Consider the following 16,686-nt stretch of genomic DNA (forward strand, 5'->3'; position numbering starts at 1 on the left):
GATTATTAACAAGATGATATCAAATAGATTTAGATACAAAAAAAAAAAAAAAAAAAAAAAAGCTAAGTGCCCTATAATATTCTGGAAAGTAGCCATGGTGCTACACATGTGCAATACAATGCTGTGTAAGGGAAAACGGGGACGCTTTGAAGTAGCTTATTCAATGTGAAAAATAAATTGTTACTAATATGATAATGCGTAATATGAAACATATCGCAAATTCTAGCATGCTTAATAACTAAAACAGATATTACATGTTGAAATAACAGTAAACCTTGAAGTCATACAAATGTATGAACCCTTTAACAAAATGAGTAAACGTAAAGACAAAAAAAAAAAAAAAAAGAAAAACATGAGAGTGACAGAAATTGTTACATCACGTCAAAGTCGACGGGTTTTGAGCTCAAGAGAGGCCCGCTCTCAAGGGGAAATCAAACTTAAAATTCAACTTTATGAGGACTTTCTTTTTTTAATTACATTTTTTCATGTCATCATTGCAACAGTTACATTTCTGCAAATTTTTTTCACTTGACTTAACCGCCAACACAATAGCAAGTGGTCGAACAATTAAAAGTTTAGCATAATGCAATGGAATAACAATACTGTAGCACAGGAAAAGGTTGCCAGTAAAGTTAAATTCTGTAAAAACATCGTATCATTTTTAAAGAGACATTTAAGGAGAGAATTTAAAAAAAAGTTAATTAAAAAGGAAATTACAGTTTATAACATGCTGTAAACAATATGTGGGCGCACAGGGAGACTTGGGGCCAAGTGGCGGGGACAAGTGGGTACACACTGTCCTCCCACTCAGAATCCCACTCAAACAATACAATATAAGACTGTTTTATGAGTCCTCTAAGCCAGCTGTGATGTTAAATATGTTGGTTGGTAACAGGTGTGAATTGAGCCTGGTAGCAATGCTGACCAGTTACAGTAGCCGTACTCCGCAAGTCCTGGATGGCCGGTGTGTATCCACTGAAAACAGAAAGATGGTGACACCCGTGCCTGGGAATTCCCTCATCGACTACAAATTATGTTTTCAGTTTCAAGAGAATGGTCATGTTGACCGGTCAAGTTTTATCATCAGATTATTTGCCATTTCATATGAAACTCAGAACATAATCAACTTTGAAGCCAATACATACACTGTGTGGAAGGTACCTGCAACAACAAGTGTAAACATCTTGATGAGTTGAAAAATGTTATACTGCCACCTTGAGGAGAGCAAGTGCAGTTACATCAGTACTTTCAAACAGGGCTCAGAAATAAATGTCCAGCATTAGTGTGCAGCTCCTGTGTACATAATGCAAGATAAAACTGTAAGTAGGTTTTAATCAGGGGAAACTGATCCTGAAATCCTTTAAACGCTGAACAACACCCTCCCTAAATTCTGCAAAGGTAATATAATTTGATTAAAATGGAGCCTTGCATTACATTGAAGAGCTGTGGCAGGAGCGAAATTTAAGGACAGCTTAAATATCCATCTTAATACATGGATTTCAGAAAGGTACACAAGAATACAAGAGTGATATAGTCAGGCAACTGGGTCACCTGCATCCTGAGAGAAGAAATACAAGCACAGTCTTGAAATATGCCAACAGCCACATCATGGCGAGATACCTTTGCATTAGTTCTCCTGACCAATGAGCACACCTGGAGTCTGGAATGACCTCAAAAATGTGTGAGCTATCGGTCAAAAAATTTCAAAATACTTACAGCAAAAGTGATTCAAGTGCATCAACAGACACAGGGATCAAACATAAAAGACAGGATACTGAATGCAACTGCGGAGGGGGGAACCTCCCAAGTGATTTCAGTGAACAGTTATAAGACATCAACGCGGTTAAAGGAGCTGTAATGCAGAGAAAGCAAAAGGAAAATTTCTGAGGACAAGTGTAAAAAATACAATCATTCCTTCAACAGGCATAAAATCGCCTACTACAAAAATCACAGTCATGTTTTCAAAAATACCGGCAGGGAATGGAAAGGTTTAGCTTGGCATTGAGGGTTGAACAGCCACAGGACATGCTAAGTTTCCGCATTCTTTCATAAACACAGAAACATGTAGCAACGATGGTATTGACAAAACATGGCAGGAATACTGATAAAAAGCCTATCTGGCTTGTAATATTTTGGTCCTTCAAAGCCATACTGCTATTAAAAAAAGTGTAAAGTAGATTGTTCCAGCTCTGATGCGGAGACCAAATCCAATAGTGTGTGGAAAATGCTCACAAGCAATTGCCACACATCACCGGTCGACGGATATGATCTCTTTGTTTCTACACAACCTGGAGATCTGACAAGATCACGTTAATTATCTTCCTCGTCATCGCTGACGAAGCTCCGCCCATCCTGACTTGTCTCTCTCTCCCTGAGGAAGGTCTGTCTGATGGCCTCCAGCTCCGTCAGCTCGAGGCGGACCTTCTCGAGGTGGAAGGAACGGCGGTTCTGGATTTGCCTCAGGGGGAATGGGTTCATGTCCACAAAGGCGATGTTCATCAGCTTCCTGGAAAAGGGTCAAACAGAGATACAGTCCTGGAATGCTCTTCTGTTCATACTTTGTTACCGTGAACCCTTGTACTGAATTCACTGACCCTGTTTTGTGTGTTTGCCAGAGTGTATTTATGTTGCTGCATGAGTTGGCAACAGGCCCCTTCACTAATGTCACCAGGACAAATTGTTGTGTATTTATTATGCTTGGGGAACAAAGCATATAATGCTGACCTCCTCCGTGGTCAAATTTAATACTTGTGACAGGGATCACAGGAGCAAAATGCATAAATTGTAAGCACAGACATACTATTATCATAAATGCCACTTACAGACAAACACATAGAATTATGCTTATAATAACACATATAATACTAAAAAGCATTTTAGAAAAATCCGAAGTTGACTCTACCTTGAATCCAGGATTGTGCGTGTGAAGTATCGAAGATATTTGAAGATGGCAGTGGAATCCTGCAATTTCAAAAACTCCTCCTCTTTGTACTTGAAGAGAGCAAGAGCGAAGCGAAATATGATCTGTGGAGAAACATTAACAAAGCTGTGAAAGCCACCACATGGCTTGTACTACTGGACAAAAGGCTATAAAACTTAACCTATCAGCGACGCAAAGCCACTTCAGAAGATTGATAACAGCATTCTTTAACTTTTCGAGCGATGCTTGAACAGAACAATATATGAGCCTTTGGTCCAAGCACCTTTACATTTACTGAGTCTGCAGATCATACCACAGCTGAACGAGACCCTAAAGAGTGTCCTTGAATAACTCTGATGGTTATAGTATCTCTTACCTTTGGTCCCTCATACAGAAAGGCATCCCAGATCTTGAAGAGGATGTCACTAACCACGCTGTCCACAAACACCACCAGGAACCAGTTGAAGGTGATGAGGGAGAAGTCTACCTTGTACTGCTCAAAGTGGGCATGAAGCCGGGGCAGCTTCTCACTCATCAGGTCCTTGAACACACGCTGGTCAACCTGCACACATGTGGTCGGGTTACACAACTAAACATTACTGTTACCAGCTGGCATAGATTCAAGACAACCAGGAAATTGTTTTTTACAGCTTATTGAGCAGTTTATTTTTACCGCAGGGGAAAACATGGGATCAAATTCAGCAGAACACAACAACAGCAAACTGCATTGATTACTGCTTTGCATTCTTGCTCTGGTGACTCATGAGCAGCAGGCCCTGTCACATGGATGTGACATCACTGACACCAGAGAAATGTGTAAGCTCTGGTTACAAGGCTGCAACTTGTCCTAGTATCTTCCCTTGCAAGGATAAAACCTTTGAGCTTGTTTACCTGTGAGCCGAGCAGAGTCTTGGTGTAATAGTCTCTTGGCATGAAGACCTCCACAATGGCTATGAGGCACCAGAAGGCATCTTCTTGATCCAGATAGAGCAAGGCAATGGCTGCCAGTCTGAGAACAAAGAATACATTTCTTTGCTACAATGGAAAATAAACAGCCACAAAGCTTTTAAAGACAAAGTACAAACAGTGGAATATCAAGAATATCCAGTACCTGTTCAGTCCTTGGCAGTATCCAATATCTGGGTTCCTCCAGGAGAAAGCCATTAGTACATTCCTGAGTTTCTGGATGCCCTCTGCACTTGGGGAGGCATAGTGCTTGTTGTTGGGCAAAGTACGCAGCAAGTCCAGCTCAATCTGCTTGGAGGCCGGGTTGGGCTTGTCCCGGGCCACAGTTAGTAGGGTCTCGTAATAGTCGGGCTCCAACTGGTCCCTGAACTTCCTGACATGGAAGGTGACGCACCAGTGCCACACCTTGGACCGGTGTACATGTGGCACGCCGCTGCGCATCAGGGCCTTGAGTTCCGGGGAGCGCACCAGGTCCCTGTTCATGGTGCTGGCCAGGTAGTTCTCCCACTTCACCCCGACAGACACCTCCTGATCAGTCATGGACAAGGACTTCAGCTCGAGAGCTCTCACCTTTGCAACCAGCTTCTCCTCCTCTTCCTCCTCCTCAGGAACCGTCTTGAAGCCAAAGACGTCGTACTCACTGACATTAAATAAAGGCACGTAGATGGTCAAAGTCTGAGTCATGGCATTAGCAGGTTTATCACTGTCAGTAGTTGCACTATAACGTTTTCCCCCATACAGGCTGAATACAGGGGGAAAGCTTATTTGAAAACACTGCTGTTAAAAGATAAGTGTGAATAGGAGGATAGTTGGAAGTTGGAAACTTTGAACGTGAATATATGGGAATTAATGGGAATTTACAGGAATTAAAGGGAATTAACTGGAAATTTGGGATAAGTTATACAAACTATCATATACAAACAGATATTTTAAAAATGACATTTTTGACTGTTTTTTTTTTGAAGCAGAACATTCATGAATTCTTTGACTGAACAACAACAAAACATGAATGTTTCATAAAATAAACATTATGCAGGCCTAAATAGCCCTGCAGTAAGTAGTGTGCTGTGTGCCTGGGATTGAGGAATGCACAGTGCAGGGTAGAAATTCAATTGAATTTGCATTAAATCTGGTTGTATTAACCAAGGTTATGCTGCAGGTTGCTTTTTCAACTACATGTAAGTTCCATGTTAGAGGCTAATCTGCAATTTTTCAGTTTATTCACGTAAATTCCCATGGACAGTTTCCAACTTTGAAAATTGCTGGAATTTTGCCACTCTAGCTATAATTAACTATTGGGGTGTACCTACTTTCCCTCAACCTGTACAGTCTTGAACTGCACATGAACTGCTCCTGAAGTGTATATCATTTAGTGATTTCTTGAGCTGTGGGTTTTGCATGTTTGTGGACACCAACAGCAGAGCAAGCATTTTTTCCAGTTGAGGAAAAAACAGGAGCCCCACCCCTGACTAAAAACATTAGCATGCCTTGTGGCTGCATTGCATTACGGATTGCTGAGGCTATTGTTGTTGCCACTGCAGTGGCAACCCTCCTTCCTGTGTGACTGTTAAATGCTAGTGCAAAGTGGTGAGTCTTAAAAGTTGCACGTACTCTTCGATTCTGAGAAACTGATACCAAAACCTGATATTTACTGTTGATATCTTAAAAAGCTCATCGGCTATGAAAAACGATTGTAGCTGTGCTTAAAATAGCTCATTGCGACGGTCTACATCTAGCCTGTCATACAATGAAACAACTAAAATCTAAACTAAAATCGATCACCACATTGCACGCTGTTTTTTTTTAGAGCTGTTATCAGTATTTTAGGGTGTCCTTTTCCTCTATACAATGTGCAACATCTTAATCAGAATGTACCTTAAAACGTCCTGTAAATAATGTTGAAGAAAATTGCTGACTAAGTGCATCGAGCACCTTTTTTTCCCCCAATTTGCATTACAAATTTAAATTCAAAAGTCATAAAATGTAGTACCCATCAATCTGCTTTCACTTTATGCCTTTATTTCATATTCTAGCTCCTATTCCACTGGGAAATCTAGCATTCTGTTGAATGTTAAAATATAGAAACATTTATGCTTAATGGCTTTTTGCGGCAAGTGTACCTGACAGTGTGTGGTTTGAAGATGGTGTGTTCATGCTGGTCGGGGGTCTCCGCCTGCAGTGCATCCTCTAATAACCTGGAAATGACTTCACGGGCTGGGTTCTGCTCTGAAGAGGAACACACTGGGGTCTTCACCTCTTGAAGCAGCACCAGATACTTACTCTCCACCTGACACATCTTGGCCTCCAGGGCAGTATACTGAAGTTAAAAACATGAGAACAAAGCACACATTGAAGGACTATCGCCAGTAACAAGAATGAAGTTTTTGTTGTTTTTCTGTTTTTCTGACTTGGCAATTTTTAGATGACTTCAGCAGCAGAGGGCACCAGCAGGAGTCAAACTGTCCTTCCCCTAAAAGGGACTCTAACTTCCTGTTTTTATTAGCAGAGCACTGTTCCCTTTAAAAAAAACTATTCAAAAGATGTTACCTTCGCTTCTAAAGCCTTTTCTCTGCTCTCTGCATTTCTGCGTAATACTGTCAGCTCCAGAATCTCTTTGTTCAGGAACTTGTTCTGGGATTTGTAGCCTTGAAGACTGTCCTGAAATTGGAGAGATGTGTCCAGATAAAGTTCGTGGCAATTTATACACAGCATAAAAACATGGCAAAAATAGAACATTTGATTATAAAACCGACACTGGTTAAATTACTTCTACAAACATCTAAAACATTCTACAAATGTTCACACTTACAATCACAATCTACAGTTTTATTATATACATTATCAACTATAAATCTAGCAGACACTTTTCTTGTCATACCTTGAGCATATTGAGCTCCTGTTGATCTTTGTTGGCAGGTGGTGAATTGCTGTCGTTTGGATGACCACTGTCTGAACTCTGTTGGGACAGTTTGATGATGACTTCATCCTTAGCCTGGATGGTCTCCATCAGCATTCCCAGCTGATCATTAATCTCCCCCACTTTGATTTTCAGGCCCTTCAGCTCCTGTTGCAGGCTCTCCTTCTCCAAGGCGAGACGCTCCATGTGGCCACAAAGGGCTTGGATCTGTCCATCCTTCTCCTGAAGCAGTACCTCCAGCCGGGGGATCTCATCCTGGGAAACCACTGGGGCTTGGCTCTGGTCTGGGGCTGGGGAGCCTTCTGAGGGAGGAGCTGGGCGGCGCACTGGGATGCGATCACACTGAGCGGTCCTAAGAGTCTGCTGCAGTAGCCTCACCAGCTCCTGGTAGAGTATAGAGCATTTTTGTGTCAATACAACACCTGGCAGGGTCAGATTCAGGTTTGCATATGAGTTAATGAAGAGTGCAAAGACGACACTCCAAAAACAATGTGCATTGTTTTTTTTTTTTGTTTTTTTTGTGCACCAAAAAAAAAAAGAAAAGAAAAGTATAAAGAGCAAAACAGATGTTGTTTTCTACTTCTTTGGGAAGATGAATTCCCTGTTAAGTGTTTGCACAAAAGAAAATGACTTGCATAACTGCTTAAATTCTCATTTCCATTTCATTGTGTCCTTAAAAAGGAGCTTGGCTAGATAAAACTCCTGGTGTAAGAATATAACAAAGCTCAAAGTGAGGTAAATCCTGCAGTGCAAGTTCCAGAACCTGAAGCTTATATGAAGTTAATAACTACACCAACACATCTGGATACTTGGGCTGCACAATTAACCGTGTATTGCCATGTATTTTACTTTCCACAGTTAATCACAGCAACATTTTATTTCACATACTGTAAAACGCATATTGTACCTCAAAATAACCACTAATTATTTGGGAGGAAGAATTCCCTGTTAGGTGTTTGCTAAAAAAAAAAAAAATGCCGGAAAATAATTTTGCTCCTCAAATTATCAATACAAATAAGAGCATTTAATAGTTCGGATCACAACATTCATGCAGTAATCGCGGCTACAATTTTGCAGCCCTCCAATCCAACTTTTCAACTTTACATCTGAAGTCAAATCTTACTGCATGAGGAATGAAGTCTATCTCCAGTTTTATTGGGAAGCTGTGCTGCTGTTAAATCATTTGCGTAATCGTTTCCCAACTAACAAATAGTTAGTAATGACCAGAGAGTCAAGCTGACCTAAGCCACAACATAATTAACATAGCAACCAGTAAGCCCAGAATAGCATTTATCCCACTCTATCTAATTTCTGACCATGAAATTTAATTGTACAAAGTTTATCATGCCTAATTAGATCACTAAACATGTTGTTTTGAGTTAATGTGCCCAACGCGTAAATGTGGATAAAGTCATTTGACATGTATTTTTCCATTACAGTGTGTACGGCATGTGCACACACTTAACACACACACATGCATGCACACACACACACTGATTTGAATGTATCGTTACATGCATTTAAAGATCCAGCATTGCCTTTGAAACCAATCAATATCAAATTCGCTGAGATGCATGCAAGTGTGACAGGAAACATATTCAACAGCACTCTCAGGCAAAGGACACATGCTTCACTGGCTACTCAGTCAAGCCCTGCCAAGGCTGGGGCATGCAAAAAAAAAAAAAAAAAAAAAAAAAAAGCCACCGCTTAACAAACAGAAGATTCATATACCTCATATTTAACTAGCTGCATTTCAGTAATAACAAGCTGACCTGCTGTTGTGCCCTGTCCATCCACTTTACAAACAACAAAAGAAGAACAGCCAAACTAGAACAAACAAGAGAGTGACAGGAGCTACAGTACTGACACGGTGGTGAGCTGCTGTTTCCTTCTTTCTTTCTCAAGCATGACTATTAGCATGACTAATGATTTGCTGTCTTCCTGAATATTAATGAGTGTAAGAGTTGCACCAAATCACTCAGTCAGAGAGGTCCAGCTCAGGTTTGTGTTATACTGAACTGAAAAGACAGCTTCCCTAATGCAGAATCTTCTAATCCACAGATTATCAGGTGATGTGTGGCACCTCACAGGTTATTTAGCAAGTCTGGGTATTTGCGATTACAAGGATGCACTTCAACATCTATATATATATATATATATATATATATATATATATATATATATATATATATATATATATATATATATATATATATACACACATACACACACACACACACACACATATATATATATATATATACATACACATACATATATATACACACACACATATATATATACATACACATACATATATACACACACACACACACACACACACACACACACACACACATATATATATATATGTGTGTGTATATATATATATATATATATATATACACACACATATATATACCATTATCACTGATAAATCAATCAGTAAGAGGACTGGCCGCATGTACAGATAAGACTGGTTTAAGGCAGAAAACAGGAAGGGAGATCTTGTGCAAACAGAGCAAGCTTTCAGCGTTTCTCACAATGGTGGATAGAGGAATGCGTGAAATGCTGATGGAAAATGATTTCCAACTTGTTGAACAAAAAAAGGCATGCAGAACAACACCAGGAAGTGGGGAAAGGTGATACGTAGCAGCATCCTTGTTGTGAAAAGAAGCAGCGAGGCTTATGGAAATATGGCTTTAGTCCTGAGACACTGCACCACAGTGCCATGAGACAGAGGCTACCAAAGGTCTCAAACATGGTCTCATTTGTTTACAGCAACTATATAAAGATAGCACATTTCATTTGGCATTATGATGTTAAAGTCCCCATGGAATGACCTCATATGACTTCCCATAAAACAGTGTATCTTAAATAGTGACATCATCCTGCACTACGATTTCTTTCCCCGATTTTACTGTTTCCTCTATTATCACATAAAGATGAAAATGCAAGAATGAAGATCTTTTTTAAAATGGTACACAAAGCAGTTTTAAGGGTTATCAAGAACTTCAAAGTAATGTTCATCAGGTTTCAGACACAGCTCCTGCAAAAACCTTTAAATGGCTAGACAAGCTGGCTGAAAAATATGGTGTAGATTATATTACACTTTTTTTCTGACGTTACCACTGGAAAGAGGGTGAGACAGAGGAAGAAAGAGAAAAAGAGTGTCGTACCTTCTGACTGGCGAGCTCCTCTTGGAGTTTGGCCTGTTCCTGGTGCAGGCGGCTCAGTTCCTCCTGCTGGCTCTGAAGGCGAAGCTGCATCTCCACAGGTTTGCTGCCGTTACACTCCACTGGGGAGCTCTCAGTACTGCGGTTCTCAGCACTGCGCCCGAATTTCCCAGAGCCCATCATGTCTCGAAGGAACGGCCTCTTGGGCCGTGATGAACTACGTACAAAGTCGAAGGTAAACGCCGATCCAATGGAATCTGAGAGAGACGAGAATGTTGCTTTCAGTTTTACTTGCCTATGATCCATGCACAGGCCACAGAATGAGTCAGAGAGAGTCAGGGGGCTGGATGCAGGCAGAACACTTTCAACAAATTAGACTGTTTGATCTTTTTTTGAGAATATTCAGCAAATAATGGGTGGAACCACAGGAGAGAAACAATTCTTTTCTTAACTATGGAATTCATGCTGCAAACTGGAGTGAATGTCAGAGCATTAAATCCAGACAGCAGGGAGTGGACATACTTCTGTGTGTGTCTGAATGAGGTTTCTGTTCAGGGATGTCCTTAGGTGGAGCATCGACCAGCTCCCACTCCTCTGCACTGTTGCTGGTGTAAAACACACTGCGTCTGTTCTCCCCTCCACGCCCTGGCCGCAGATGAGACATGGAGTTCCTGAACAGAGATAAGACAGGAGGACTGTAAGATCATGACTGACAAGAATCAGCCCTTCTTTGGGTGTTAGGCTGTTGCAATTCCATAAAATGGTTCAAATCCATGAAGGAACAAGGTCGAACAGTAGGGAGGCCTGATATCTCTGTAACTTAGTAGCTGCATTTTGTCAGAATCACTAGCAACGTAAGTACAAAGTGCCTTTGTTGGCGGTCTCCAAAAACACTTCTGCGTAGGCCCTGGACCATGTAAGTGCAACATGCAAATAAAGACCCCTGTTTGTCTTAGTCACACTTAATGGGAGAGTATGCATTAGAAAAAGAAAAAAAACCCATCTAAAACAGGGAGTCAACAGGTGTCACACGATTACATGTAATACTTTTTTAGACAAATTTTATTAAAATGTAAGACTGATTTTCGGAAAAATTGTCTTTCTTATTCAAATCAGAATTGCAGGAAAGTATCAACATAAGAACTATGTAATTGGTCCAGGTCAGAGGTCAGGTTTAGGTAGCTACAGAACAGATGCTTAACTAAATTTATAACAGTTTGCTTTAGGCTACACAGCAAGCTGTGTCCAAGTGGGCACTTACTGGCTGAACTGGTTGGCATCTCATCTCAAATGCCAGTGTCTCCAGCATCTTTACTTTCCTTTTCACAGTGGAAACACAGTATGAAATCTAATCTCACGTTTGGCATTTTAGTGTGTTACAACACTCGGAGGTGTTTGTGTTTGCAGAAAAGGAAGAAGTGGTCAATTTGCATGTTAGAGTAACATGGTATACATGTAACTATTTCAACTACTGCAGTCAACCTCAAGAAGGGCTGAAAAGGTTAGTTTCTTTCCTTAATATAGCTGCATTACATGAGACACTAGTGGAGCCTGTTCTGCAGGCAATGAAAACAATGACTTGAAAATGTACTTTCTCTACGAGCTGGGTTGCAATTCACTCTCACTGGCTGCACTCAGACAAGATCAAGCATTGTGGAAAAAACGCAGGGAATCTCATTCATTTTCAATGGGGGCTGCAGAGAAAAAATGCAGCGGTGTCCGGCAAAAAAAGTTGACAGCAATGTTGACAGGCTGCAGCAGCTTCAGCTTAACTCTTAGCCTTACCTGAGCTCTGTACTCAAGTTTTTGAAGGAGAAATTGAGGGAGTTGGTGGAGGACACAGAGGGCCCTCTGGCAGCCTGCATCCCCACCATTCCTCCACCATCTGTTTCCATCTCCATGGCAAAGTCACTGCGGACCTTTTCCATGCTCTCACTGGGCTTTTCAAAGAGGAAGGCATCTGTAATCCAACAGAGACACTGTTCAAACCAAACTTACTGGAAGAAGAAGAATAGCACTGTAATGGAATAGAATTACTACCATTGCCACTGTCAACTCTCAAACCCACAACTATACAGCTGATCACTGACATTGCCCTGCCCTCCATGTCTCCTCTTAACCATACTCTCTCATTCTTTTAATTTATTCTTCCTTTAAGTAATTTTCAGCAGGTTTTCCTGTGTATTTCTCTATCCAGGTCTTCCTCTCCATATATGCACTCCTTAGTTTTCACTGAATCTCCCCATCCTTTCTCATCAATCTGCTCATCTCTCCTTCCCTTACATACAGTCCATGCTGTTGTTCAGACAGCACGGAAGCCACGTTTGCATTGGTGGTATGTGTCTCTATCTGATAAGGAGAGCAAGAAGATCTCCAGAGACCTGGTCCAGACCAACTGGCCAGGGAGCTATCTGGGGTGGAGACACCATAAGATTGTCTACAGAAGGTCAGTGGGTGAGGTACTATCTGTACTTACTTCGACCTTGCTGTTCACACACACACACATACACACACACACACACACACACACACACACACAAATACATGCATGCATCACACCTTCCTGAGGTCATCCATCACACCCTCCAGAGGTGCTGACAAGCTGCTTATGAGTCACTGTGTTTTCACAGCAGTTTATTAGGCCAGACTTTACAAAAAAAGACTCTTAAGTGAGTTTTATGGCTTGATAGCACAAAACAACCATACATACTTATGTGATTTGTTATAGGCTAGGGTTGTTGGTTTTTTTTAAAGAGATGTTTTATTTTGGGTTAGGGTTAGTTTGATTGATTTGTGGGTTTTGTCTTTTGATTATTATCAACTGAAGTTTTTTCCAGTGTTTTGAAAATTGCTTTATAAAATATTATTAAAACTATTATTATTATTATTATTATTATTATCAGTGGTGGTGGAAGTAGTAGTAGGCCTGAATGGGGACTACTAAATGCTAAACAATCACTAGATGACCACATTTTCCTAATATGCATCTCTTGCATGTCTGCATATGTGTATCTGATGCCCCAATATTAACTCATATATTGCCTTTATTTCCTTGTAGTATGTTGTAGACCAGCCTGTATTTCTGCTGTGTAGTAGAGGATCAGGATAATGAGTTGATCACCCTCTGGAACATCCATATATATGTGGAACTGCTGGACAAACACTTTGGCAGTGTGAGTCTCTTAAGCTTACACACACTTCACCCTGCTGGTCCTTGAGTGAGCTCCAACTGACATATCATATCTATTCTTTGTGTGTCTATGACTCAAGCTTAAACATAGCAACAGAACTGCACTGATACGGAATGAGTTCCAGAGAAGTAGCAATATCTGGTGTTACCCAGAAAATGATGCATTGACTGGGGTGTGTCTGTCTGTGGCTCCCTGTGCCGCTCTCTAACCAGCAGACAATATGCAGTCTGAGGCCAGCTCACTAAATATATCTCTTCCCTTGGTATGAACTGAGATGGAAAAGTGTGGAAACATCTTATGTAAGGGCTGAACTGCCCTTCCTGTGTCCAAAATAATGCTGTCACACTCTAAGGAGAAGCCAAAGCCGCTAACACATAGTTTTCTTTACACTGAAATTCCACACTGAAATCGATCAGACTCCTTCTGCTACAGTGTAACCCTCACCAACATGATTTAGTATCTAGTAAAATCAGTATTCACCTAATATATCTATGGAGAGGTGTTTTTGTTTGTGTGTTTGTTTGTTGTTGTTGTTGTTGTTCTTGTTGTCTTTAAAACAGGTCCAGGATTCTCTTGTAAAGTCTTGGCAATTTTCCATGTCTCACAACAAAAGAAAAACACCAGCTCTGTTAAATGTGGCAGCAGGATAAATTGAAACCAAATGTACAGTGCACTTAAAAAGGGCCAAGAGCCAGTCAGAAGGCCAATGAACTTTATGAATTAACATGTTCAGACACATCTAACGAAGAGTGACTAAAAACAGGTCAACCTGCACCAACCCTGATTCTTATGGTTAATTAGTTGATGGCAAAATGACAGCTGAGTATTTTAAAATCTGGCAGAAACACTGTGATATTCAAACCTACAACAGCATGCAAGTAGCGTAATCCTACAAACTGGATGATACTTGACCCACCTTGGACATCCTATCAAGCAAAGCTTAGCTATGTCATTCTTTTACTATCCATACAAAAACAAATGCAAAAAATGCTGCACAGACAAAGACAAATGCCAGCTAAGGAAATGTTAGTCATCTTTAAAAGGCTGACCAATTTCACAGGCCTTGCTCCTCCACCCACACATTTCATGGCTCCCTGACAAAAGGCCAAGGGCTTCTGAAATGCCAGAGGATGCAACAAAAAATGCCTATAAACAAAATAGCCACAGACGCACACACACACGGGTTATGCTATTCAAATAATTCAGTAAAATGAAAACGCACCCTGTGTGTCCAATGCATGTGAAATACAATGTCTTTCTCTTTTTTTTTTTGATTTGACATGCAATCACTGCCTGGCAAAAGCTAACCCACACAATGTTTCTGTGGCAACGCAGGGACTTGGCAACAACATAATGATCACTTTTGTTTGCAGCTCTTGTTTAAACATTAATCCTTATTCTGATACAGGTGTTTACCTTCAACAGGGTGTTGAAATACAGCATGGACACTAATGTATTATGTGTATATGTATGCATATGTGTGTGTGTGTGTGTGTGTGTGTGTGTGTGTGTGTGTGTGTGTGTGTGTGTGCATGCCTGCTTACCATTGTCTTTGGCTACCAGGCCAGTGTGAGGGTAGAGGAGGGTAGGGGAACTCCAGCTGTCTCTCTGGCCAGAGCCTCGCGTGTTGCTGAACTCCCATCGCTTCTGCTGTAACTGTTGCAGCCAGTAATGCATTACCTGCTTATTGGGGGCCTTGAGAAAAACACACACACACACACACACACTCACGCACACACACACACACACACACACACACACACACACACACACACACACACAGAGAGAGAGTTATTCACTAGGGTGGATGAGATAAGTATTTTTCTGTTCAAAATACACATTTCGCTCTAGTTGCTACTATCACTCAGATCACTCATTAATGTATCCTGTTGGCAATTGCACTGATCAAAGTGTCAAAGTTAAAACAAACAGTCATATCAGCACAATAACACATGGGCTTGCAAAGTGATAAGCTGAGGAATTAAAGCTAACAGTCTAAGAGCACATTTCAGTGGAAAGGCTCCTATTAAGATCATGTGAACCAGCGCAGATGCTAGTTTCAGTCTCAGTTCCAGCCTCGGGCCAGTCAAGCTGTTAGGTATTAACCATTCAGACCGTCTGTTCAAAAACAATGCAGACTGTAGAGGCTGTAGCCACAGTTAAGTGAAACCAGAAGGGGCGGTTTCTCGCTCACCACTGCTGCTGCTGCCACCTGTCCTGACAGCAGAGACATCATGCTAGTCACATGACAAGGTGGCGAGAGAGGATGTCATGAGGCATGACCCAAGGGGACTTTGTAAAAACTCCTGGAATATGAGTGCTCATGCTCATCAGATTGGCAAAACTAAAGTGTCACTTAAAAATCTTGCAAATAAAAACATTTAAGTGACAGTGCTCTCACTCTATCAGCTGTTTGGAAAAACACTTGGAAACAGCCTGACTGCCTAACTGTGAGACACTGTTGCTGAATACTGAGCATTGTAAAATCACACCTCCTCCCTGCTACTATGTCAGCGCAGGAAAAGTTGCTTATTTGGCAAAACAAAGCTCCAATAAGGCTGTCAGCAGCAGCCAAGTAAAAAAAAATGGGTGTGTCTGCCTTCTTCACAATGGAAAAGGAAGTGACAAATGGCACCAAAACAGGGTCGTTATGGCAAGTCAGTAATGCACAGTCACCCATAAAGCTGAGAGTTTGAGTTCAGACAAAGTACCTTCAGCAGGAACTCCTTCCCGGACGCGTGGATCTCAAACTGGCCCTCTTCCCCCTCCACATCATAGCTGAAGCATGCATCGCCTATCTCGATGTACCCGAGCGGCAAGGCATCTTGGGGAGTCTTGAAGTAATACAAGTAACATTTCCTCGGATCGTACACGAACCACCTCGGCTTGTACCCCCTCAGCGGCCCCTTGCCAGCGAGTTTGTTCAAGTAGCCGCATAATTTGGACGCCTGGTCCTTCGCTCCCTCGGCCTCGGCCACATCCACAGACTTGTGGGCCACAACCCGGGGAGCTGCAGGGGAATGCGCCTCGCTGCCATCCTCCTCTTCGTGCATCTTTCCTAGAAGTTTCTTCTTCTTCGTGCAGCGCAGCGGATGCACACTTCTGTTTCCATCCGCATGACTGTCTGCTCATTGGACGCAGGGGATGACGGTAGTTGTAGTTTTTTTTTTTTTTTTTTTTTTTTCCAGTGGGTGCGCTGTGATTGATGCAGCAGTACCGCCTGGTGGAGGTGTTTGACAAGTGGAGCGCACAGCCTCGGCTAACATGAGACAGGCCTTGAACCACTCAAGTCTTTTACATAACCTTTGTTTCTCGTCTATCTGCACTCAGAAGCTATAGTAATCCCATAAATAGACTGATACCCTAGTAAATCTAATGTATCAATAAATATGCTCCTGCTATATCCAAGAAATGTTGTCATATTTACAAATATAGTCATATGAACCAAACGTACATCAACTTTAAACGTTACTGTCCCTCATTAGGGCAATTCTTTTGCAGCATGCAAGCAGATAA

At 41.4% G+C, this 16,686-nt stretch overlaps 1 protein-coding gene across 1 annotated transcript; it reads right to left on the bottom strand.

Annotated features, from left to right (window-relative positions):
* Positions 1 to 691: 691 nt before the first annotated feature.
* On the bottom strand, positions 692 to 16,276 carry tbc1d2b (TBC1 domain family, member 2B). The gene is made up of 13 exons (XM_030053588.1): positions 15,882 to 16,276; positions 14,715 to 14,865; positions 11,765 to 11,939; positions 10,502 to 10,650; positions 9,983 to 10,236; positions 6,765 to 7,187; positions 6,434 to 6,544; positions 6,007 to 6,203; positions 4,032 to 4,526; positions 3,812 to 3,929; positions 3,297 to 3,482; positions 2,903 to 3,024; positions 692 to 2,506 (listed from the first exon to the last, which is right to left on the bottom strand). Exons 1-13 carry the CDS (start codon positions 16,221 to 16,223, stop codon positions 2,311 to 2,313), a joined length of 2,919 nt encoding a protein of 972 aa, XP_029909448.1. The 5' UTR covers positions 16,224 to 16,276; the 3' UTR covers positions 692 to 2,310.
* Between the last annotated feature and the right edge of the window lie 410 nt (positions 16,277 to 16,686).

This window comes from Myripristis murdjan, chromosome 6 (genome assembly GCF_902150065.1).
Source record: "Myripristis murdjan chromosome 6, fMyrMur1.1, whole genome shotgun sequence".
In the NCBI taxonomy this organism is placed as follows: domain Eukaryota; kingdom Metazoa; phylum Chordata; class Actinopteri; order Holocentriformes; family Holocentridae; genus Myripristis; species Myripristis murdjan.